Source organism: Helicoverpa armigera, chromosome 27, assembly GCF_030705265.1.
Source record: "Helicoverpa armigera isolate CAAS_96S chromosome 27, ASM3070526v1, whole genome shotgun sequence".
NCBI lineage: Eukaryota > Metazoa > Arthropoda > Insecta > Lepidoptera > Noctuidae > Helicoverpa > Helicoverpa armigera.
The window spans coordinates 2164438-2192344 of NC_087146.1; the positions used below are offsets into that span (position 1 = coordinate 2164438).

Genomic DNA, 27907 nt, shown 5'->3' on the forward strand with positions numbered 1-27907 from the left:
GAGAGCTCATATCATTAATTAAGTAATAAATTATGTAGATATGCTGGGAATTTCAAAGAAAAAGCTGATGTTAGGGTTACCTACTCTTATTTTGACCTCTTCACGTATCGAAAACGATTTATTGAATTACCTACATTAATTCGTTTCTGATCTTGTCTAGACCTTTTTACCCAAACAGCTGAAATCCTTATACTATTACAAACGCGAAACTTGGTAGTAATAGCTATAGCTTATACACCAGAAAACATATTTTATGTATAGGCTACTTTTTATCGGGTGCGGGAAGTAGTATCTATACTTAGGCATCTTCAGGACCTGGGTGAAAACGCGTGAAATACCCACCCGCGTGCTCTTGTCACTTGCGCATGTTAACTAGCTCCAGCTACATGCACCGTGTGGACACACCCTTAATTCTATCTATTAGTATTTATATGTGTAGAGAGATAAATGCTATCGTATAGAGTTACCTACGTACTGAGTCAGTGATAATGTCAACTTTAATACAAACAATTTAATGTCCTCTCTGAAATGATCTCTCATGATGAGTTCATCACTGGGGATCATATGTACGTCAGATAGGCAGTCGCTTCTTTTTAAAGCACTGGTTCTCAGCTGCATCCGGTTAGACTGGAAGCCGACCCCAACACAGTTGGAAAAAGGCTCGGGAGATGAACATGATGAAAGAAATAAAAGCCAAACTTCATATCAAGTCAGTATATTGTTAAAAAAAATTCGTACACTGTCTTATCAGTCGGTATCGTTCCAGATCCCCATTGCATTAAACTAGTTACAAATTAATATAATAATTAGTCGAAAAGTAAACTAAAATAAACAAAAAAACAATGGGGAAGTATGAAACGTATATCGATTATTCGTTGTTACTAAACATACATACAAAAACCTATAAAAGAAGGTATTGTCCATTGAAGTTTTAGGTAATTGAAAAAACCGCCATCTAGTGACGAAAATATGTAACTAGAAAAACAGTTTTCAGTTTTGTTCCATAGACTTAGGTTTCTACTACCATTTGATAGATCGGCAATGCGTGACAGATAACATACGTTATAAGGCCAAAAAAAGGACACTAGAGGCCCGCAATATTTTGTAAACTGTTTTTAATGCTGTACAATAAAAAAACACTATTTAATACCGATTCTATAGTTGAGAAAAGCAACTCATATTTACTCTCACATGAAAAAGTCACTCAACTGATACATTTAATTTCTTCACTACACTAAAAATCACTCCATTGCCAATCTATCTTCTTCTATATCTATGTTTTTTTTCAATGGACAATAGCGACAGTAACAAGCAAATTAAAAGCAAAAATAAAATAGTAAAGATTACACATTAAAATAGCACCGATTGGACGGAATTACTGGCGGAAAATAAACTTAAAAATAACTTAAAAAATATGGCATCCATCTTGTCCAATTACGTTTAAAAAATTTCAATCCACGACTAGGTTAACTAAGTTTTTATTCTGCGGTTTCTATAAGCGATCCATCCGTGGTTAGAGATTGAAATTTGACATGTATGCTAATGTTATAGAGGCAAAAAAAATATTTTGTTTGTAATGGATAAACTCAAAAACTAGTGGATTGATTTCAAAAATTCTTTCACTGTTGGAAAGCTACACTCTTCCCGTGTAACATAGGTTATATTTTATCCCGGTATGGTAATTGATTCCCACGAGACGCGGGTGAAACCACGTGAAATCGGCTTGTAACTTATGTTGAATTTCGAACCACATCAAAGGAGGGGTCGGTTATAGAAATCCACATTTAATTAACTTATAAGTCAGTGAAATAAAATTTTCATTGAAAAGAACTAGCCCGTCACCTTTACAGAAAGATTAAGGCCTGTTAGAACTAGAAATTAATATTTTTATATAGAAACACTGGTACTCAGCTGTATCCGGTTAGACTGGAAGCCGACCCCAACATAGTTGGGAAAAGGCTAGGCGGATGATAGCGTAGAAAAATAGATAATAACGTTTTTATTTTATTGAATAAAATAATTCAATTATTTAATCTAGTTCTGAGTTTAGCCATAGTGCGCAGTATTTTTAATTTAAATTACACTTGAGGCCAAAGAAACTGAGTTCCTTTGAATATTTTTTTGAACCTTTTTAAAATTACAATATATTAAAATCTAGTTGAACAGGCCTTTAAAACACCCTAAGAAATGACCATTTGTCATCAATTTTAATCTAAATCTTTACGTAATGCAAGGCAACCAGTATATTACTTAAATTACATTGTTTTCACATAAAATATCGAATCACGACGCATACGAATAAAGGAATTATCACAAATTCGTTATTAATATAATTATAGGAAATGTGGTTTTAAAACGTTGAATTCGAATAAAATTAAATTCAATATAGAATAATATTTATTTTTAAATTGCGAAAAATAATATTATTTCTTCACTTTTTTATATTTTTTTATTAAGTCGCGTATTAAAACCACATTTTTTTTACACTATTGCTAGTTTTTTCGGAGTTTGATATTTGTTATTAAATAATTTTAATTGACACAGATGCACTCCTTTACAGTTTTTTTTAATGTAATGGTAAATTTAATACACGTGGTTAAACTAAAAAAATCTAAATACTAATATATGACTCACTCGTTGTGAAAATTGTCACAACTTAAAAAAAAATGAAAAAAATATTTACTCACTGTAATTCGATTTTCACCATCAAATTGGCATTTCGATTTCCAAATAATTTATATAAAAATATATCCTAATATTTAAATTTTTTATGCGAGATTTACTTAATAAAATGGCGATGAATTTCGAAAATAAAAACTTAAAATTTAAACACCTTTACTTTTAAAATTATTTAAAAAATTCGCTGTTTCTGAAACCAATGTCTTATTAAAAGATTCATTTTACATACATGTCCAATACTTAAATGGCACTGAGCTAAATGACATACACTGCAGTTCAAATTTTGCTTTTTTCTTTCTCAAATAAAAATCCGATAAGTAATTTAATAATTTGTAAATTGTTCAAATGAGAATACTCAAGTTTAAGCACTGCTTAAATCTTTTATCCTTTTACTTTATAATAGCGAAAAAAATACTTTTATTGCGAGTATTCAATCACTGGGTGAGTTGCACCATTTAACTATAACGATAACCAAACCATAACCAGCCGTATACTTGCCGCCCATTGGTCAAATCGGCGACTTGACAACTGAAAATGGTTCGTTTATCGTTATAGTTAAGCCTACGCGCATACTGCAGAGTAAACAGTCGGCCGACTGGTAGGAAAAACTAAAGTTTTTAGTCGGTTTGATACCGAGAAAATATCTGATCGTTGTTACGTGTATACTTCCATTCATCTTCATCCCGATTTATGAGTCCCAAGCCAACTATCGGCCGACCAAAATTAGTCGTTTGCGCTTACTCTTAAAAGGTGCAAATCTCCTTAAGTTTTAGAAGAAAATGGTGTACATCATTTGCAGTAAAAACCAACTAATTTAACTGGTATGTGAATACCCAGTGTTGGTGTATGGTCCACTGTACAAAGAGCTGCCAGTTCGCGAGTATGTCTTGGGGTTTCGTCTCCTAGCGAGGATATAGGCGATGGCAGCTATGACGCAAATCATCAGAATAACTCCAGCTATGCAGATGCCCATAGCGAAGTTTTTCTGGGATATGCAGATTTCGTCTTCTTTCTGAAAAGGGGAAAGTTATACATTAGTAGGCTTTCTATCATTGCTAACGATATAAAGAAAATCATCATGATCATCCTTCTACTCATACTCTAGTTCTAGTTTTATACCTCTATGTGGTCGGCACAGCATATCCTACTTCCATATTTCTGTCACAACATTCTTTTCAGCCATATTGTCTTTCACACAATCAATCTATCGATTCTTTGGTTGTATCTCTATAATTTAGGTACCTTCAAGTTTATGCTGAGGAAATTATTTATACTTTAGTGCAAATAGATATACATATAAATGGATTGCGGCAAATCTCTCATCATCACTCTAAGCAGTCTTAGCTATAGACAGATATGATAGTGAAAGAAATCTTTTTTTTTTAATATTCTCTTTTTTATTTTTGTTTTTCTACCTTGAGACCATTTCATGAAGCCATTTTTTCATCATATTAAAACATCCATACCATCAGAACATTTTTCAGTCGTAATAACACAACAACACTTCACCTTTTCGCTGGTAACCTCATCGTTATCAGGAGAGTCAGCTTCGTTGACGTACAGGCCTTTGAAGAGTTCCACCGTAGCTGGTGACCCTTCATCATCACGACGCACTCGCCTCTTGTGAGAGCACGGCTCCTGTGGATACAAAATATAAGAAATATTAAAGATCTGTTTCTGAAATTAACATGAATACAGTTTTATGACCACAAAATATAAGGCAGATGAGGATATTATGTTGATGAAATATGAATGAGACTTCGCGATTTTCGTGGCTGCGGCATTGTTTGAAAGAGTTACCGCGGCCCTGGCCAAGTTGGCTTTTAGTCAGTAAGAGTCTGATACTCCCTCACGCTGCGGCTGCACCCACAGCGGGAGGCTTCCAGACTTAAAGCTGTTTGTAATAGTTTCTTAAAACAAGGCTATTTCGGTCTGACTCGGAAAATCGAACCCAAGTTTTTTTTATACTTTTGTTCCTGAAATGTCATCAGTATTACGAAATTCTAGCGATATAGTACTAAATAGGTGTCATTTGCGTTTAAATTACTAATTACGTAGGTAATCGGCTGTCCGCAAAATTAGACCTTAAACAAGGCAAGTTTACAAAGATTACCAAGATATAAAACTGTCGGTAAACGACAAACGATTAGTCGGCAGTTCTAGCTACAAATTAACCGCATCCGCTACTAATTTGCGACAAAACGGCGGTATTTTTGTTGGAATTAAATAAATAACTACTTAAACTCTAAAATTGGAATCATTACCTAAGTTAATTATAAGATGAAAAATTCCTCACATGGATTAAAACCACCGACAGCGTTGTAATATATGGGACTGTTGAAAGTAATATCCATTCTTTTATTATAATGCAAAAGTAACTCTTGTCTAAATGTCGAGCTTTCAAGTCAAAACTACTGAATCAATTTAATGATATTGGTACACAGCTAGTCTAGAGCCTAAGACGAAGTTCTTCCCCTTTCACTGTTAGAGTTCTCCAAAAACTAAACTACTAAAACGATTTGATTTGAAATAATAAGTTTTTTTTGAACTGTTGAAACAGTGGTTGTAAAGCTACACTATATTTCCGAGCGACAAAGACTACATTCTAAATAGGTAGGGGCAACCGTTTACCCTATATACGAGCTTTTAACAATTCAAAATTAACATTAATTAACCTACTGTTTTTGTAGTACCTATAAGGAGCTCGTTTTCTTCTTCCTCCTGCCCTGTTCCCAATTTTATTTGGGGTCGGTGCAATATGTCATTCTCTTCCATTTTCCCCTGTCACTCGTCATACTGACACTCACTCCCACTAAGGAGCTCTTTTTATTGTACCTATATTCTGTGCAAATAAATAATTATTTCTTTACCATTCTGTAATACTCACACAATCAGTAGGATGCTTCAGATCGCACAGTTTGACCTCACACGTGTAATACACACTGGCGGTGTAAGGGAACTTGTGTGCCGGGAACGAGACGCGAGCCGTCTGCCTGTCGGAGGAGTACTGGAACTGTCCCATTATCTCGCCGTCTAGGGGGCAGCTGGGGAGAAGAAGTAGAATAGTGTTAGGGAGAAGTCAGAAGAAATACAAACAACTTGAATAAAAGATAAAAAGTTATTCAAAGTAGGCTAAAAATCAGCACTGTTGTAAGTAAGGACTTTACAAAAGACAGCCCCCAAAACGCCCGCTCTTCATCACTTCCTATGTGTTTATATTGAATACCTAATTATTTTATTAGCAGTTTCCTAGATATGTTGGAGTCTTCTTGTAAACCGACGTAGCTGAGTCCTTTTCAGTTCACGCCAGATAACTTTGGAATTCTGAAGTTAGCTATTTGAGACTAGTTGTCAGGCTTCCTACTGTCCCACTGCGTCTTATGTATAATTACATAGAGCAGCTATCGGTTTTTTAAAAAGCTGGGACAAACCATGTCTTTCGTCTATCAGTGTTACTTTGACAAACACCACGAGGCTCAGGATGTCTCCTATGCGTACATTGACTTACCCATCATCAGCTATGAGGCTCTGCTCGGCCCAGCCGAGGCCGTCCCTCACTGAGCACTCGGAGACCAGCAGACCGAACTGTCGCTGCTTCTCTAACGACACCACCAGGCTCAGGATGTCTCCTATGCGTACATTGACTTACCCATCATCAGCTATGAGGCTCTGCTCGGCCCAGCCGAGGCCGTCCCTCACTGAGCACTCGGAGACCAGCAGACCGAACTGTCGCTGCTTCTCTAACGAGACCACGAGGCTCAGGATGTCTCCTATGCGTACATTGACTTACCCATCATCAGCTATGAGGCTCTGCTCGGCCCAGCCGAGGCCGTCCCTCACTGAGCACTCGGAGACCAGCAGACCGAACTGTCGCTGCTTCTCTAGAGAGACCACGAGGCTCAGGATGTCTCCTATGCGTACATTGACTCACCCATCATCAGCTATGAGGCTCTGCTCGGCCCAGCCGAGGCCGTCCCTCACTGAGCACTCGGAGACCAGCAGACCGAACTGTCGCTGCTTCTCCAGAGAGACTACGAGGCTCAGGATGTCTCCTATGCGTACGTTTGATGCTACCTGGAATTTTAAATAGATAGATAGATTTTTTTGATAAATAATGATGGCGTCTTTGTTCATTGGGTCATTTTGTAAGCTTTTAGTGAGCTCATTAACAAATGTCTATGTATCTGTGGCCTATTGTAACTCGAGAATTTTTGGAAACCCCTTTGCAGAGAAAATCCTTATTCTCGAAACATTAAGAATTTATATTTTTACCCAACTGTCACCAGGGGATATTATTTTTTATTCATTTATGTAACCCTACTAATAAAGTGAAGGTGAGGAGTTTGTGTGGCATTTTGCTTGAACGAGATAATTTTACAAAAAACTTGACGAATTGAAAGTTTTTTTGATAATAGCCCATTTGTCTAGGACGGCTGTCGGCGCACCTCATCGAGCAACCGCGATGGATATAGGCTATGTATATCCGTATGTGCGAAGTAGCACCCTCGTAACGCGGATGATGATGTAGTTAAACATGTTTACTACAAAAACAAATATAGCAGTATTAGGTACCTGTTTATCTTCAGGGTCTCCCTTATAAATCTTCATAGATACGGAAGGTAACAGTCCTGAGTCTTCGTCGAATTCGTCACTGAAAAGCATACAGAACAGATTTCATTATACATAAATCATCTTCTCACGTTCTCCAATGATTATAAATCGGTGTTCGTTTAAGTCTCCCAAAATCTAGAGAATAACTGGACCGGCTTAATTTGATTTTTAAATATCTGTGTTTTAGAAGAAGTCCAGGGAATGATTAATTATAAATAATATGAGCCGGTAAGTTACAAATCAGTGACTTCATGCAGAGATTTCCCCAGCATCATCTTGTTCTTAAATCCAATAACTTAACGAACTTATTACTAGAACAATTTCCTTTCGCATGTATGCTGGAAGAAAAGTCTTTAGATATAAGTATTACCTCTGTAAATTCTTTCTTTTCTATCGTATGTCTTTATCATGTGTGTAGAAAAATTACTTGAACAAATGCATACCTGGTATGATCACTACTAAAATCATCAGCCAGCGAGTTAGTCAGCCGATCAGCGCGCGGCCGGTACAGATGGAAGTGCGTGAGATCCCGGCGGCGATACCTGCAGCGCACGTGGTACCCTCGACCCTGGCCCGTCACCAGGCGCAGGTGGGGCTGCACTATTATATTGTTGTAGTACTCTACTGTGCCGTCCTCCTGGGAACAAGAGAGAGAAAATGTTGACGAAGATTGATAAGAAGGACATCAAAAGAATATTAAGAACATAAGAGGATTTGGTTAAGTATATCAAGGGAAGGTTTGGCGTTTTGGGGGCTGTTTCTTTGTCTATCTTTTGTAAACTTTGAGGCTCAAATGTGCTATTTTGCAGCTAACTTTGATTTAAGATTTTGTGTTGCCGTCGACGCCACTATATTTCTGCAGCCGCCGGCAGCAGCACAACACTCAAGTATCGACACAGGTTGTGTCCCATTCTAAGGATCTATCCCACTATCTTGTTATGTTTATTAGGTACTAAAGACACACCAGCCCAAGTTCATAAACAAACATGAACGTCCGTTTTTCTTAAAACAACTCTTTACTTATTTTGAAAATTGAACGTAAACATTCATAATAAACATTTGTTTTAAGAAAACTGATGTTCATGTTGTGAGTGAACCTGGGTCTTATTTTAAAAACTATATTTGAAAAGTTTATGAATAAGTTCTATAACAATAGCGAAACAAATGCATAATTATAGTATAGTAGGCCATGGACTCATAGTATCAGTTTGACACACAGTTTGTTGCAATCTGTACACAGTTGCTACACTTGTGTCCACGATACTTTGGTAGTGTGACAAGAATATTTAGGGAAACTAAAGCTATTTATAGACTTTATTGACTGGTCCGAGTGTACGATTATTGATTATCAAACACGAAGATCCAACGATTGGCAGCTATTGAATAATTTCAAAATGTTGTAGGTACATGAGATTTGGGATTTAAGGAAAACGGTTATTATTAATTTTAACATGTGTAAACAGAAAGGTTTTTATCACGTTATTTACCACGTGAAAAATTGGTAGGATTAATAAAAACCGTTTTTCTTTTATAAATTTCAAAGCACACCGCCCACTCTTTCTATTTTCGTTTGAATACCTAACTCTTAAATTATATGGACCTACTTTAAGAAAAAGAACTTTAATTAGTTCCTTAACAAAAAAAAACTATAAAACCGTTAATAAAAACAAAAAACGATCCAAATTCGAAAACCACGATTCAAAATTCGAACATGAGCGTTCCTCAAAATCGTGCGCCCGCGCCGGCTGTCTGGTTGTAAGGGAAGTGACGTCATTTCCCCCTATTGTTGTGTCCCGGTGGGCTTGGTACCCAATGACCCTACCATACTTGGTATTTTATTTATGGTAATATTTTGAGTTCATTTTAAAAGAGGGTTAGTTTTTTTTTGCCGTGTCGCTTTGTCGGGAGATTGTATGCTATTTTTTTGTTTTAAATTGTTAACTTTGCAAATTAGTCTACAAAGACCTCATTTTCTCTGACATTTCCTATTTTAACTTCTCGTTAATTTTCAGCTTAAAACTCCCTTTAACCAGCCCTTTAAGTATTTCAATAAATACTAGGTATTTCAATAATAGAAGCTTTAAGTACCAAAATTATAAGTTACTTTTTATCCATGTGCGCGGACAATTACACAGGTCTCGGTATGCGGGTGAATGCGCGGGCGGAAGCTACTGCAAGTAAATATATTTCTAAAAGAGTTTTATTGTCTTGTTGTTGCAACCGTTTCAGTAATTCTGAAGATTAGTTGGTACATACCTAACAACCATACCTACTGAAATGTCAAGATTTGACGAAATATTAACAGCTAACATTAACTGTTAAACCGTATCTGTTATGTCGACAGAAGCATCGATAAATGCATTCACATCGCCACTTAGATCATTCAACAAATTGGAGAAGACATTGCTGTACTTATCTCATTAAAAGCCACGAGAGAGTCCGTAAAATACTCGTATGTACCTTTGTGTATGATAATACCAACCAGTGATATGTACCTATGCCCAAATACAATAAGACCGAAATTCGTCACCGTAGTCGAAGTATAGTCAAGTGTCCTCAACTCAACAACGCGATACCCCTATGTGTGACTGATTGTCACTTTCTGGCTTCTGACTACACGTAACGACTGCCAAAGATGTTCAAATGACAGTCGAGACCCGACCATTTAACGTGCCCCCCAAAAGGTTGCCTTAAGTTAAAGTTTTTGACAATATTGCCGTTTATTAAGTATGCGTGCGTAACGATGTATATGTCTGAGCGGGCTGTCATTAGTTGTTCGTTGACACATGTATGCCACTCATGGCGGTCTCAGTTGTTTAAATGATCTTAACCATTATGTCGAAGCTGTCGAGTGATTGCCGATTGTTGAAATTTTATCGATAAGTTTATATGGCAGTGTTCATTTTACTCATAATGAAATCTCAATGACTTTGCTTTTAACAACAGCCTACGTAATGTAATAATTTATCACTTATCCGCCAGCGGATTCAACCATGTGCTAAGGGAATTACTTCACGTACCTAGGTAAAAAGTAGCAGATAGCTTTCCTCGATAAATGGGCTATCTAACACTGAAAGACTTATTCAAATACCAGTAGTTCCTAGGATAAGTGCGTTATTTATAGCAATGTCAAATGTTTAATGACATAATTATAAACAACATTAGTCATTAACTGTCGTAGTCTTACGAACTCATGAGTTTGCCTTGAAATGAAACATTAAGCAGTTTTTTCACCTCTACCATGCTTGATAATATGAGTACATTGGTAAAAACTTAGTTTTACAAAAAAAACTATTATTAATATGGTAAAGAGTTTGTCTGTTTACTTGAACACGCTGACTTTAGGAACTACCTAATGATCCGATTTGAAAAATACTTTCAGTGTAAGATAACCCATTTCTTGAGGAAGACTTCTTATCCAGATATGCGAAGTAGTTCCCACGGGACATGGTCGAAACCATGAGGCGAAATCTAATTATCTAATCAAACAAAAACCAATAAAAAATGCAAAATCGCCAATCAAAAACAGAACGCGCGCTTTCAAATGTCAAAAATAATGACAGCTATAATTTGACATATCAATCTTTGACATTTCATTACGCAAGATACACAAATTACCACAGATGTTCTGCACATCGAATTATAAGCAAGCAGGTTCGTATGTTTAAAATGGCAGAGAAAGACCAGTAACCTTTGAAATGACCTTGCGGCTTGTCCGAAAGGCGTGAATGGACTATATAAGGAGTTGAATATACTTACATTACCGTGGGTTTTTAAAATGGCCGCGAGAGACGAATGTTTTGTTATATGGAAGTGTGACTCAACGGTGGTAAAAAGAAAATATAGCTTTATGAAAAAAAAAAACTATTTTTGTTTTTATTTTTGTGACGTAGGTAAATGTCGGCCCTGTATCTGATCTCTCTCCGGTGGTGTCGGATTGCCGTCCCACGCGCTATGAGAGTGACGGAATAGTGAGTGCACCTGTGTCTGCGCAAATGCTTGTGCACTATAATATGTCCTGCGCAGCTGGCCTATCTCCTTAGGGAGATCAATCGACGATCGCTCTGAACGCCAGTCATTTTCTCAATTTTTCAAAGTCTTAAATTAGCACATCACGACATGATCATTATAATTTAGTCTTAAACAATTTTCATATAGGTAACTATTACAGTAGGTAGGTAAGATGTTTATCAATACTTCTGCCTACACTCTAAACACAAACAGTCGTGAAGATACCACGTATTAAATCATATAATAGCACCTGTTTTTGGCAGGTCACCTCTCTACCAAAGAGGCGGTTGATTGCAAAACTACGTAAGATGGCCAACTGCAATTCTTTCAAAGTAATCCTTATGTAATTTTTGAAAGGCAAGATGGTAATATAATTATCGTGTATGCCTTATATGTATGTATTGGGTTATTATGATAATACTAGGTGTTACCCGCGGTTTTACCTGTGTCTCGAAGAAATATAGTTTAGGTAATATAGGTTATAGGTTTTGTGTGACTGTCCAAAAACTACTGAAACGATTCAAATGAAATTTGGTACACAGATAGTCTAGAGTCTGAGAAAGGATATAAGCATTTTTTTTTAATTAATCCAAGGGATGTAGTAGTTTCTTTGTGTAGCTAGTGAAACTTCGTTCGAAATCCAGCTAAACATAATTATAAACTACACCAAATGATTATAAGTACATTGATAACGAAAATTAATAACTGTATCCTACTAATCCTACTAATATTATAAATGTGAATGTTTGTGAGAATGTATGGATGTGTGTTAGGTATTCTTTCACGCAAAAACGGCTGGACCGATTTGGGTGATATTTGGTATGCAGATGATACCCTGGATTAACACATAGGCTACTTTTTATCAACACAGCACGCGGGTGAAGCCGCGAGCGGAAGCTAGTACTTAATATCTGTGGAAAGACAAAGACTTACAATAACAAAATAAACAGTATTAAATCAGATTTCTTTGCCTTTTTTTGTAACACCTCATACAATTAAAATCCTGCTTAAATTAAAGTTTTTTTTATACAGCTACTTCTTCGTACAAAGGTCATTTTTTGCGCTAAACGCTTCAAGCGTACATAGAGACATATAAAAATTATAATTATTTTTAATCTCAGCTTCACAAGGAAACAGAAATTAACAATAGATGCAAAATAACTACACAATAACTCTACAGCATTCATAGTTTAGATTTATCAGTAATCAGCTTGTTGGTTACTACAATCTCTTAAGAACTTAGATTGTATTATTCACTGGAGCCGACATAGGCAGTATTTGCGAAAATGTTTGCCAATTTAGGTAGCGAGTCAATGTAACAAAATAATGATGGCTCATAGGCTCATCATGATCAGTCTTTTTATCGTTTCTCTCACACAGAGAAGGATTGAGCGTTAACCACCACGCTTGCTCAATGTCCAGGTTTATAGCCTATAGTCCAGGTTTCCTCGAGATGTTTTCCTTCACTTTAATTAAACAGTCATTGGTGTCCAATATATACTTAGAAAGTACATTTTGGTCAGAAACGTTGATAGCATATTGGTCAGTAAAGTTGATATCTCACTCATGCGTTTTCGATCACATTATTATCTACCTAGGCACATCATGCAATTGACAAACCAACGCATATACTTGACACACAAGATGAGTGGTGTTTTCAAATCTTTGGCAATGGCGTCTCCGGTGATTACATTATCCAAGCTTATAATTATTCTACTATTTATAAGTTGTGACCGATGCGACCTCCGACTTTGTGTGGGCAGGCTGTACTTAGATATCGTGAATTATTCATTTAAATAAGAAAAATCTATGAAAAGATAGATATACATACCTACTAATATTGTAAGAACTGGAAAATGATTGACTTATCCTAACTTTTTTTAAATTGGAAAATCATCAAATTACCCCTCCGGCTGTGGGTTAGCAGCGTGAGGCAGTGTCAGACTCTTACTGACTAAAACCCATCATGTTCCTTCTTAAGCCCTTTATGTACCAGCGCCGCGGTACTCGCGCAAACAGTCCCGCAGCCCCGGCGGAACTTATCCTAACTTAGGATCGCGAGAAAGTTGAGAATCTGATTTTTTTTGACCGATTAAAATAAAAGTTAGGTACATAGATAGTCCAATGCCTCAGAAAGGGCAACAGCTACATTTTATCCGAATGCAGGAAGAAGCTCGCTTGGGACATAGGTGGATCCGCTGGCTAGACCGAAACTACAGCTAATAATTTGTTGTTTGTTGTGTCATTCAACTAAGTATACTTAATATGTTTACTTGTATGTATGTATGTCATGTAGGCGTCAACTATTAAGCACAGAGCATAAAATAATAATATAATCAGCTGCTGTTTCACAATATTCTAGCTCGTTTAGTGTCGGTTTCCATATGCGAAATGTCACATTTTTATTGCAATCTTTCTCTAAAAGGGTTTTTAGATCAATCGCTTTTTAATTTTGTCATTTCATCCCATTTTATTACCTACGCAGTAAAAAGTTTGAAGTGGTCAAAATTAACTGTAATGTGTCTAGCCTTTTTCGAAATATGTTGGAGTCTGCATTCAGTCTAACCGGATGCAGCGAACAGAGGAGTGCCGCTTGGGGCCACTGTTTGTCATCATCATCTCCCGTGTAGTCCCGAGCCTTTTCTCAACTATGTTGGCGTCGGCTTCCAGTCTAACCAGATGCAGCTGAGTACCAGTGCTTTACAAGAAGCGACTGCCTATCAGACCTCCTCAACCCAGTTACCCGGGCAACCCAATACTCCTTGGTAAGACTGGTTGTCAGACTTTCTGGCTTCTGCCTACCCTTAACAACTGTCAGAGATGTAGTCACAATTTTACGTGCCTTCCGAAACATGAAGGAACTGATTATAAAATTGCTATAAAATCCTGGGCTATCTGTACTTTACGCTTATGAACACTAAATTGGCTAAAACCTACTATCACTTCCGTGTAAAACCGATTCAAATTAATTATTGATTCGTTGTTAGTTATGTGCATAAATGCCAATTTGTATTCCTCACGATTTAGACATTTTGTTTTTGATTGCAGTTTTACAATTAATGTTTTATATGGTATGGTATAGAATCTCTTTACTCATTTTTATGGCCTTGTTAACAAAGTTATCTTCGTGTATTTTATTCTTCATACCTAGTTTACTGAAAAAAATACATTGATATCTAAATCAATTGGCCCATCATGATTGTTCCTCTGTCACGAAAAACTAAGTACTGACTGGATTTAAGGAAACTTGGCCGTTAATAAGATTTTATGTCAGAAAAACATACAGGCTACTTTTTATCCCTGTCCGGGAATTAGTTACCTCGGGACGCGGGTGAAACCGCTGGCGGAAGCTAATACCTATGGTTAGATAGTATATAAACTCATACATTACATAATTTTATCCAACGAGGCCTCTTGAGTTGATAATGAAAATAGCCTTCAGCCACCACTCGTTTTATTATATAATTTACATAAGAACTGCCTATATAAACATAATAAGTAGTATGTATTGACTGCCTGGAAGTTGGTGATTGATACACCCGTGCATCGGAGAGCACGTTAATGTCGGTCCTGCGCCTGATCTCTCTCCAGTTGTGTCGGATTGCCGTCCCATCGGGCTACGAGAGTGAAGGAATAGTGAGTGCACTTGTGTCTGCACAAATGCTCGTGCACTATAATATGTCCTGCGCAGCTGGCTGGTCTCCTTATATGACAAACGTACTCTTTTCTGACACATTTTTGTATGCGTTTCTTATTCTCACCTTCTTTTGTTTTCTCGTCATATTTTTGTTCAAACAACTCTGACATAGAATATTATTATCTTATTTCTATTTGTTTAGGTTCTAAATGTTTGCTTGTTTGAAGTAAGTATTTATATAACTTGTATGTTTGTTGGTTTGTTTAGGACACATTTTGTATGCTGTATCATCTATCATAAATTATAATGTAGTTATTTAATATTTTATTTTGCTCTTTAACTGCATTATGATTTGGTTACCTACATATTTAAAATCTAGATCTGTACTGAATTTGTGTGGGTTTTTATGCAAATGTAAATTTATTTAACACTAAAATTCTACTAATATTATAAACTAGCTGATCCCGCGAACTTCGTATCGTTTAAACCTTCCCTGGACCTCTATAAACATTTTAAAACCAAAATAAGCCAATTCGGTTCAGCCATTCTTGAGTTTTAGTGAGACTCACGAACAGCAATTCATTTTTATATATAAGATGAGGAAGTTTATGAGTATCATGTTAGACGCATTTGGTAAATCCAGAAAGGTTCCTTACTAGGTTTTTCAATCATGACAGTACTGACCCATAGATATTTTAACTCATCGCTGATAAACGTAATATTGTGCAACGAAGAAATCTATACTCTGCAATTAACTCTGGTAAATAAAAATAAACCTTAAAATATAAAAATAAAATGGAAATAAATAACTAACCATAAAAATAAAATTCCTCTAACTCCCATTACATTTATAAAACCAATCAATACTTCTATTACCTTCACTCACATAGCTTAGAACATCGTGATAATATTATTACTGAGCATAATGTTAATATCCTTACATAGTCGTGGTATTACCTCACTCACTGACGGAACTGATGATGTCATTCATGTATAGTATGCAGAACTAGTGTGTATGTAAGAGATAACTTACTGTGAACTTAAGTTAAACTTGAAAGATTGGTATGAGTGTTCGTTACTGTTTCATCCGGAAGAAACGATTTTGATCTTATGTAGGCTGTAACAAAGTGGTCATCTAGTAGTAAGTACAGTGGTACAAGCTAGTTTTCAATAATAGTTAAACCACTTCAATCTTTGCTTTGGTATTAGGATCTGAGATCTGATTTTCATCAACTCTTATTGCATCGAGAGTTTTTGAAATGGCTGGTTGTCAGGCTTTCTGGCTTCTGATTACCCGTAACGACTGTCAAAGATTTTTAAGTGACAGCCGAGATATGAAACAAAACGCGGAGGATTTCATTATTTCATAGATCACCCATCCATGTTCCGACCACGCCAAAAGTAGCTTAACCTTATAATCGATCGACCCATGGGGCTGTTACTTAGCCACGGGCTATTCAATACTTTAGAAACAATGTCTATAAAAAATATGAATATTTATACATTTATTCCATTTTTTTTGCTCTCAGTACTAAACAGACCTTGTGGTGATGCATCATACTTCATACATAAGAAATCAATAAGACGATATGCCTACGATAATTGTCTTTGTACATAAAAGAATATAAGTTTCCTGTTTGTTCGTAACGACCGTACACGATTTATCTATGCTTTTAATCACTAATACATGTTATGTACTTAAAGTTACGCAGCGTAAGTACACAATTTTGTGGACTATCAACAGTGAAAAATTGTTTTTGAAGCATTGAAATAATTTGCTTGCAATGGTTTCGTGTATTTATTTTATTTTCATGTACCTATTATATAATTCATTATTATTTCCAATGATAACCAAAAACTCGCATTCGCAATTGGCATTAGTAAACCTATACCTAGTTATACGAGTATAATAAAGAGGAAACAATTTTGGTTTGCTTGTACTCTAAAGACTTCGAAACTACTGAACCGATTTTTTCAATGTTGGAAAGCTAAGTATATTCTTCTCGAGTAATATAGACTATCGGTACGAACAGTAATTCCCACGCGGGTAATTTCGGAAAAACGGCTAGTAAATTATAAAATTAGGATAGGAATGGATCGCCTATTTAAATTGAAAATAGAAACTTATTTAGTACTTTTGGGTTCTTAACATCTTTTTATTTCAAAACACCATTAAGAAAAAGGCACAAAAAAGATACGTATTACCCAATAAAAATGCCGTTACAATGCAGCCTCACGCACAGATGTGTATCTTGCATTCACAAGTATAATGCGTTTAACACATCGCATGCAACGCCTTTCCTTGCTTACGTAATGTGTGACTAAGCAATTATATGTAGTTTTAGTTAAATAAAAACTACGCGTATAAGATGTTTGAGGAAAAGGTAAGAGTCTTAATTACAAACTTATAACACCCCGTCGTTTTTGCGTCGGGGGTTAAAAATAGGCTTTGACAACAGAGCGAACGCGAATTTATGTGATTGTGTGAGGTCAACAAAATAATGAAAAGAAATGTGTAAATTTACGATTTTAAGCTGTCAAAAAGTCTTCAAAAAGTAAATAGAGTAGGTATAAAGAAGTCTTATTGACTCTGATTTGCAACAGGGCATAGGGCAGGAGTATTTTGAACGAATTCTGTCTCTAGTCAAGCAAATCTATAGATACCTACATAGGTCATAGAAATACGCATAAAAACAGTATCATACTTACTATCCAAGTATATAAAATGCATACTTTAATTGCAAAGTACACCTACATTCATAACCCTATATTACCAGGCTACTGCACAATAAAACGGTAGCCATATAATATATTTTTCATGACAATGACATCAGTAATTATACAGCCAAGGTCTGTGTGGGATGCACCTGAAAGTGGCATACTGCAAACTTTTAGTCGGCCGACAGTTTGTTTGGGCTCATAAATCAGTCATCATCATCGCCCGAGCTTTTTTCCTGCTACATATGTTGGGGTCGGCTTCCAGTCTAACCGGATGCGGCTGAGTACCAGTGCTTTACAAGGAGCGACTACCTACCTGGATTCCTCAACCCAGTTACCCGGGCAAGCCCTTGGTAAGACTGGTTGTCAGACTTACTGGCTTCTGACTACCAAAGAGGTTCAAATGATAGCCGGGACCTACAGTTCGTCGTGCCCTTCGAAACACGGTCAGTTTCAGTCAGCTAAATACCTGATCTTTGTAATGTGCGTACTACCATTCATCTTCATACTGATTTATGAGCCCAAACAAACTATCGGCCGACTAAAAGTTTGCAGTGTGTCGGTATAAAGGTACGTGTGATACAGACAGAACAATGGGTTAGGGAGAATTGCAGTATGAAGTTAATATATACGTGTATGTAAATGATATAGTAGGAGTTGGTAGGACTTTTGAAGTTGGATTTGTAAAGTTTTTGTATGAGTAACCTAGTCTGATATTATAAAGAGGAAAAGTTTGTGAAAATACAAGGGGAACCTCAGGATCTAACAGAAAACCGACCAAGTGTTAGTCGGAATCGTGAATGAAGTTCATTATATTGTACCTATTTATTTTATTCTACTTTTCAGTTAAAGCCTCTATTCACATAAATACATTATCTGTGAAAGTTTTAACTGCCTATATGCGAAGTCATAGATTTAAGGTAACCCCTTTTTTCGTGGGAAATTGTCAACTGACCCCTTCCGCGTGAGGGAGTGTCAGACTCTTACAGGGAGTGTCTGACTTAAACTCACCATATTTCTTCTTGAGCCCTTTATACACAAGGGCTGCGGTAACTCACGCGAACAATCCCACAGCTCTGGTAGGTTTCAAAACTAAGGGGCTCAGAGTTCCCTTAGGCATGGAATTTGCAAATACCTACATATGGCTATCTTCAAAAACTAGCATAAATACTCACATTATCATTAGACATAGTATTGCACCCTCTCAGAGGGAGCGTGTAGTGCAGGTCCCCCTTCTCCGACACATACTCCCGGAGACAGGAGGAGTTGCTGCCCAGGCCTGCTGGGTACACGATGCCGTTGAACGTGTCGTATATACTGTGGGAAGAGAATTGAGTATTAGTAAATGGTTTTGGTAGGAGTCGTGGTAACCTAGTGGAGCCAACTTTTCTAATTACACTTGGGTTGTGGAATCCAAATGCCTTAAGGACCTTTCCAAACGACTTGTTGCGCTACACATGACTTCGACAAAGGATTGCCATTTGACATGGCGTGGCTGTCAGCCTTTTGGGCAGGGTCCCGGTTGGACAGCGACGAGGAATATTTTTTTGATGCTTTTTAGCTTTAGTGTAAATATCTCTATTTATATTATGATACTTTTATAAGCTAGGCATATGTATTTTTTGAGAACATCTTGGACTCTATTGAGTTAAGGTGAAGGAATACATGTTAAGGAAACCTGGCCTAAAATCGCTAGTCCGCCTTGAGAAATCCTGGAGTTTTTCTTCGATTATCGGTGGAGAATAGCCCCGCCCCGAATTTAGTGATCGTAACGTAAGCGTGACCACCGCGAGATCTTGAAATCGATTCCTGGGTCGGCCCAAAATCACATCACGGGTTTACCTATAGCAACTTTTTCAAAGCAGACCGGAGTGTGAAGCTATTTTAGTTATGTTTTAAAGTGTGTAAGTATGTCATTCATCTTTATTACCTCACAATAAAGCTAACCTCGATGAAACTAATTATACAGAAACATTATAAACCATGATTACCGACGAGTAAATTATTTATAATGAGGAACACACAATAGAAATATAATAACACTTCTAACATGCAAATGGTTAAATTTTGCAATAATTGTTATGAAATAATATAGCTGTTAGGAAACTGGGCTAGACTTAGGTATACTTACAATTAAAATATGTGGACTTTTAGGTGTATTAAAACAGTTTAACAGTTTGAAAAATATTTTTAAAAAGTGTAAAATAATATAATTGTACTTTATTATTACTTAACTAATGTTTCATAAACGACGTAGGGTTTTCGCATTTACATATATTTAATTGACGAGTGATGAACCGTATGGATGATCCGATTTTGATTATCTTTTTTCCATAAAACAGTATTATTTTTAAATAATAGGGTAAAGGCGGGATAGATGCCCCACTTTTTGAAATATGCTTATAATTTAATAAATATTGGTACTACATTAATAACACCTATGAATGTAACTAGTTTAATCCTTTATGTTTATTTGTGATTTGTCTTTTTGGACCTATATACTACACGTTTTGCAGATTTTAGCTTTTTGTAGACCTCAATTTTTGGGGATAGATGCCTACCCCTATGGATAGTTGCCCCACCTTGAAAATACTAGCGAGGATAGATGCCTACGGTGCGGGATAGATGCCCTTCATACTGTTTAAGCATATTATATTAATAATATTTATATATTTTTTGACTTTAATTTATTTGAAATGAAAAGTATTTTGCAGTTTTTAAAATCTTTTTATTCATTATCAGAATTATTAAATTTAACACAATAAAATTCTAAAAGTATTTGTTCAACAAAAATAATGTATTTTATATTTTAAACCCTTATTATAAAATATTAATTATTTAGTTTCAACATGCAAAATCATAAAAATCATTCTTTGTTAAAAACTAAAATAACACAATATACTTAACATAATAATATTTAACCGGACAGTGCTTTAAGTTTTCTACATCTCGAGCAAACATTTCTGAAAAGTGTACAGGTTTCACGTAACCAGCACTGACACATTACACATTGAATGCAGTCGGATTTAGACTTTGTTTGTTCATAGTTTTCAAAGCATTCTATGCAGTTATCTTTATTTGTATCTTTAGGCTCATCCTGTCCATCTCTTTTAGTCTTCTTCACCGGCAAACCTTTAGTTTTCTACTCTTTAACTTTGTTCTTAGGTGAATTGTCTTCATCTTCACTGTTTGAACTGTAAATCATTCGTAATCAATAAAAAGTGTAAATACCTATACATAAACACATGAAAATTAAAAAAAATATATGTTCAAAGCACTTATAATACATTCAGGGTACACGTGGTGTATGGAGGGATAGATGCCCCTAGGGGCACCTATACCGTAAAAAATCAGGGCAACTATCCTTTTTGACAGGGTCAGATGCCCTAGTATTTTTTTAAATAAATAAATACAATAGAGCAACTATTTACATCAAAATGTATACTTCATGAAACAATATACATACGTAATAAAAAAATTGATGGAATTAATATCTACTTATAAAGTTATACAACAGCAAATACTCACCTTTAAAAATTTTACGCTCGCTGTAAGTTCGCCGCGGAGATGAATTCACACACGAGCGAAACGCGACCTCACCCCTTGATGGCGCGTGGCTAATTTAGGTCCGGGGTGCTTGTGGCTTCTAGTTAAACGGTTGTTTCTTAATCACGAGCATGGGAAGTTAGGTTTTTTGAAAATGGGGCATCTATCCCACTGCGGCATCTATCCCGCCTTTACCCTAGTTATGTTTATGCTGAAATGAGTACCCAATATTAAAGTACCCAATCTTAACTCAAAACCTAGCATGAATCCTAAATCTCTCGAAGGACATGGTGAGCTTGTTAAAATAAAACTCTCAAAACTATCTCCGTTATCCCTCACCTATTCCTGCCGTGGCTACTGGACAGCGACACGGTGACATGCATGCTGTCCTTCTCGCAGGACACAGTGAGAGTGTCGAGAGGGGCGACGGAGCTCGGCCACGCTGTGGTGTCGGCTTCTGTCGCTGTGCCTACTGTTGTCGTTGCTAATTCTGTGGGCAATAGAATATTTATGTGAGTTAATTTTCGAGGCTTAAAAAATATTATTTTGAAACTAAAAATTTGGCTGAATTGAGAATAATAAACTGAAAAGGAAGAAATAAGTGTAGTAATAGGCTAGGTACGCATAGATTTCGATAATTGGATAGGCTGGTCATTATTATTTCTTCCTCTCTTTGCACAAAGTCCGAATCTAACGCGGACGAAGTTGCTGGCAGAAGCTAGTCTTTGATAATACGGTAACCAACAAAATTAAAACCAAATCATAAAACATAATTAAAGGGTTAAAAACTAACGAACTGGATTATAACACCAAATCACATACTATGTAACACTTACAAAAGTATTCAAATTTCAACTCTATCTGTAACGTTATAGAGTGCAATTTCACTTAGCAAAGAAAGTCATTATTTACGTAAATTATGATAGATACATAATAAGTGCGAAAGCAGAAAGCATGACAAATTATATGTGTATGTAATTGATATATGTAAGTTAAGTATATAAGAAATATAGTGCATAACGGATCTTATATGTAAGAGCGGAACTTATGTTTTTTACGGTTTTGTGGTGAAGAAAAACCGTAACATCATAGATTTTACGATTGAGGTTTAAGTTTCAAAATTTAATGTGCCTAGGCTTGTCGACGCTTCGCGTGACCAGAGGGCTGGCTTATTCTTTGGACAAAGAATTAGCATTGCCATTCAACGTGGCAATGCAGCCAGTCTTCTGGGCACGTTTCCGGAGGACAGTGATGCGGAGGAATACTTCGACGCCTGATCGATGCTCTTTTATATATGTTTTATGTTTATATATATATTGTATATAGTATTATATGCCTAGCCTTTCCCAACAATGTTGGGGTGGCTTCCAGTCTAACCGTATGCAGCAGTGTAAGTGTGCCAAATGGAGCTGACTGTCTAACTGACCTCCCCAACTCAGTTACCCGGGTACCCGATGGCAAGAATTAATAAATTTTATGGGGTCTGACTATCCGTTATGAAAGCCAAAGATGTTCAAATGACAGACGGGACCTACAGTTCAACATGCCATCCTAAACACGACAGAACTCGCCAAGAGAAGATAGTCACCCATCCATTTACAGCGATTTCCGGATTAAACTAAATAAAAACAAAAAACAAAAACGCGGAAGAAAATACCCACAAGTCTACATGTCGTTTAAGAATTATATTCTGGTCCTTCCTAAGGATAAAAGGACCAGTTTTTGCAAATCCTGCCACAATCCTGCAAATGTCAGGAAACACTTCTCTTAGGTTAGTTTCTAGTTCTTTATAAGGATCGTCTGTCCGTAGTAATGAAATTTTATTTATCCTGCTTTTTATAGTATACTGGAATCCGCGGTTTCATCCACGGAAAGAGAGTTTTTACGTACATGGATAAATAGCAGCCTATATGTTATTGAGATATACAAGCTATATTACATATATTTTTGCCAAGTTTCTTCAAATTATATTAAGTGGTTTTTGCTTAAAAGAGTAATACACACACATCCATACATTCTTACAAACTTTCGCATTTATAATTTGTATATTAGTAAGATACATCTATATTGCAATGAATTGCAAAGTGCATTGCACTCTCTAAAAAGTCTATAAAATATATCTCACATAAAACCATCTTCACACCAAACAATTCGCCTTAGAAGGCAAAACAAACACATAGGTATTACTGTCTCCCATAATACCGTCGCGTCGCGTTGGATGCGCCCGCGCAGGGTCAATGACCTCCCACCGGACAGCGACTTATACCAATAAATATAGCTTGGGTGACTTTTTATAATGTAAAGCTAAACTCAGTGGAATAATAGGAGAGACTTACCAGTGATATTTTTTCAGGCAATATATAGTCGTGATTGAATATTTTTTTGGCAGTCATATTGTTAAATGGGTCTTTGAATGGATTTTCCTGTCTCGTTTTGCGAGTTTTTTGTCCTGTAAGCTAGACATTTGTTCCTTTGTCCTGTAAGCTAGATTAGTTGGTCACGGCAGTTTTACTTATGTCTTGGGGAACTACCTTCTGTACCCGGATAAAATATAGCCTATGTCATAAAGAGATAGTGTAGCCTCTTAACAGTGAAATAAACAATAACTTTTAATACTGGATCAGCAGTTTTTAGGGTAGGTACAAACAAACCAACTTTTTCCTCTTTATAATATTAGTTAAGGTGAATGAAGAAGGCCTATATTGACGTCCTATGGCTGAGATGATGATGATGATGATGATGAATGAAGAATTGAGAACATCATCCTTTTTGCTAAGCTAAAGCTTTGTCACACAAAGAAATGAGTATTATTCATCATGTTTGCTCATCGGGTGTTGGCGTTTAAAAGTCCATTAAACTCAGGGTTTTCGCCATTTTTGTAAAGCTTATTTATAAGGATTTAAACTCCATATCTGTCAAAATGATTCGAGATAATGAATCGGACACCTATATGCAATACTAAAGATGTCATTAAGGCTTTGCCTGATATTACATTTATATTAAAGTATATTGTATTCATGAATGCTTTCGTATATGGCGGGTGGGTCCCGACCAGTTGTCATTTGAACATCTTTGGAAGTCGTTAAGGGTATAGTCTATGCACTTTCTAAGTATATATATTGGATACCAATGACTGTGTTTCGGAAGGCACTTGAAATTCTTTGGCAGCCGTTGCGGATAGTCATAAGGCCGAAAATCTGACAACCAGTCTTATCAAGAGCTGTCAAGTTGCCAGGGTAAATAGGACGATAAAGTTAGATATATGCAGTCGCTCTGTGTGACACACTGGTACTTAGCTGGATCCAATCAGACAGGAACTAGACAGCTGACCCCAACATAGTTGGGAAAAGGCTCGGAGGATGATGAGATGATGATGGTGCCAACATAGTTGGGAAAAGGCTCGGAGGATGATGAGATAACGATGGTGCCAACATTGTTGGAAAAGGCTCGGCAGACGATGATGGTGTTTCTGCTGTTAAATGCTTACCGGTGGAGGAGGGTAGCTGTTTGGAACGCGCGGTCGCCAGGAGCGCTGTCATTACCAGGAGTCGCCACATGATTCAGTCTGGAACAATACATGAAAAACATATTAGTCATATGAATATGCTATAAAATATATTACTTCTTTTCTTTTTACACTAACTGTATCTCTTTGCCATAACGGGCCTGCTGGACGAGATTTCTCATGAAATAAGCTGTGGCCCTGTACTATGTATTTGTTCTATTTTTCTTCTTGCCTGTTAGTATTCTATGTGTAACACTGTACATAGATAAAAACATTTGTTCATATTAGTTAATAAGTTATAAGTTATTGGTCCTTCGACAAACTCCATCGATGCTGACCAGCTCAAAATGTTGTGATAAAAATGGTTGTAATGTAAAGAAAGAAATCTAAGGACATAATCCCATATGAACTGGTTTGTGAGTCAACTCAAGAGGTAAATAAACTGTAAACATAAATAACAGTAATGGCCATTAAGACATGCAAAATTATTATTTTGAAAATGAACTAAATAGTCAGTCGAATAAAGTCGTGGCAACTATATCGCGCACCCGGATAAAAAGTAGTCTTTAGAAGTTCTCAGTCAATAAATGGGCTATCTAAAACTTAAAATCGGAAAAGAGTTTCCTGAGATAAGCGCGTTCAAGCAAAAAAAAATGAAAAAAAAAAACTGTTCAATTTAGTAACTATAGATAATAATAGCATTTTACTTAATATTATTTGTGAGATGACGGCAGACAGAAGTCGATGGAACAAGGATACCTGCTCTGCACTAACCCCAAATAAAATTGGAATAAGAGCAGGATGATGAGTTAAAAATAGCACCTATATTGTTTGTAAGTCATAGCTTTGTTTTTCTAATAACGAAACCTAAAGGATTAATTTCAATAATAACACCATAATATCACATAGAGAACTAGTTAACAACAATAGTTATATAACAAGGTCGGCTCGGCCCTTGCAACGTGGCGTGGGTGAAAGGACCCAGCCTTGTTCAATAAGGCGCGTATTTGGTCAACTTAGCTTTAACAATATAATGATTCTGTTTTGAACAGCTGTTTGTTAAAACTTAGCATATGATACACAGACTTAGTATAGTTTATGATATATAGCATGCTATGGTCGGGTATAGTTTTGCTACGTGTTTTAAAGTCCTCAGCCGCTTGACTGTTCGTGATAAAATTAAGAAAGATTCAATTGTTTTTCATGCAATTTTCACTGATATTTAGAGTGTCCAAAGACGAGAGGGAGTTTGAATACTATAATAATTTTAGGAGTTACCCTCGGAAGCTACTCAATCGATTTTGTTTTTTTTTTTACCAATAACAATAGACGTGCTATTTGGAAGTTTTTTAGGCTGTTAGATATTTTATTTGGGTACGGGAAGTAAATACAGTTTCACTGGGACACAACTCTACATAACCACTTATAAATACATAATGGTAAACACATTTCTTATTTTTAACCGACTTCCCAAAAGAAGGATTATATAGTTTTTTTAAATCAGTTTTTAACTTTTGACTAGGTATTACCACTGTCAAAGTTCTGATAAGAGATAAGGCTACAAATTAAGAGTGAAAGGCGCAAAACCTTGTCAACTACAGCTGTCACAGATTTATCAACTATCTACTTAAATATTCAGTTTATACCAAAATAACTCAGTTTTTTGGAGCTGTCTGTTGTTGAGGTAATACCTACATTTATAGCCAAAAATAATAGTTATGTCATATTATTATTTAATGTAAATTGTATATAATATGGAAAGCTTATTTCAGGGTGAAAAGAGCGAAGGACTTTGCTATAAAAATGGTAAAATTTCCAATTTGTTGTTATTTTTTTCCAAAAAAATTTTCAATTCATTTCCAAAGCAATATGACATTTCAACCACATTTAAATATAAGTACCTAAGTATTATCTAATTATTTATTTAACTATTTACGTATACAGGTGATGCGACAAGAAAAAAGAAGAACAAACCGTACAAAGACTGCTTATTTCTTAAAAAAATTCTTTCCGCAGGCTCTCTATGAGAGTGTTACAAGAAAAAGGGCTAGACAGAGTTTATGATCAATAGTTGGTCCTATGCCCAAAACATTACAAAATACATAATTCGAGCACTATGCAAAAACATCACGTTGTCAGTCAAGGACAATGAAACGGCAACAGAACGTGCGCGCACGCAATGTGCTTGCCAAAGTAAACGGACGATAGGTGTGGGTGCAAATCACATTTATCTTGGAGTATTTAGAGGTAGTTGCAGTTTCTAAGCAAAAATAGGGAATATAGATTTATTGGAATGGAAAATTAACTTATACTACTACATAAAAGTAACTGGCTCTCGCCCATGGTTTTACTTAGAGCATGGGTATGGGTGCAAATCAAATATATCTCGGGGTATTTAGAGTTAGTTGCAGTTTTAGAGCATGGATAGGCAAAAATATTTTTTTGAAAAGGACTATAAGTATGTAAGTTACTAGCTTTCGTCTCTGGATTTGCTTGGACGATAGGTGTGGGTGCAAGTCAAATTTATTTTGTGGTATTTACAGGTAAAGGTAGTTTCTGGGTATATGTAGATAGGGGAAAATAAACTTATTGAAAAGGAAAACATATTAGTTACTTAGCTTTCGCCCATGGTTTTACCTGAATTGAGAGGGACTAATTTCCGTATTCGGATAAAATATAGGCTATTATGTTATTCTTATGTATAAGCTATATTACTGTCAAGTTTCATCAAAATCCTTTGGGTAGTTTTTGCGTAAAAAAAATTCTACGGCTAGAAACTTTCGCGTTTATAATATTAACTTCTACATTTATTTATTAATTCAAGTTTCCTGTAAAATTCCTTTCGTACTCAAATTACTTTAAAAAATATAGATTTAGTTTATTGTAAAATATAATGTACAGATTTTAAGGTACATAACATTTTTGTACAAACATAAATAACTTGTTTCAAATATTAGTTGTTTAAACAATTGATATACAGTTTTGCAGCACATAATCTAACAAATACACATTAAGACAACACAAAAATTCCACTTCTATGTAAAAAACAAACACGCTTTAATTCCATATTTGACCGAAATGTTACAGTTTTACATAACCCCATTCACTGCACTTGTACAAATAATATAATATTGCATAAGTACCAAGTAAAAGTATTGTAATGTATGGGACAAATAAACGAACGGTTTGGCAATGAGCTA

The 27907-nt window shown here is 35.9% G+C and overlaps 1 protein-coding gene across 1 annotated transcript in view; it reads right to left on the bottom strand.

Moving 5' to 3' along the window:
* Positions 1 to 3394: 3394 nt before the first annotated feature.
* Pio (piopio) overlaps positions 3395 to 27907 on the bottom strand; it is a 56066-nt gene continuing 31553 nt past the window's right edge. Inside the window, exons 2-10 of the mRNA XM_021331108.3 lie at positions 24690 to 24767; positions 21542 to 21692; positions 18832 to 18973; positions 7734 to 7927; positions 7252 to 7330; positions 6611 to 6753; positions 5567 to 5723; positions 4189 to 4317; positions 3395 to 3691 (exon numbers count right to left, since the gene is read on the bottom strand). Coding sequence (XP_021186783.3) covers positions 3494 to 3691; positions 4189 to 4317; positions 5567 to 5723; positions 6611 to 6753; positions 7252 to 7330; positions 7734 to 7927; positions 18832 to 18973; positions 21542 to 21692; positions 24690 to 24759 — 1263 coding nt within the window. The 5' untranslated portion in view covers positions 24760 to 24767 and the 3' untranslated portion in view covers positions 3395 to 3493. The remainder of the gene's footprint in view (positions 3692 to 4188; positions 4318 to 5566; positions 5724 to 6610; positions 6754 to 7251; positions 7331 to 7733; positions 7928 to 18831; positions 18974 to 21541; positions 21693 to 24689; positions 24768 to 27907) is intronic.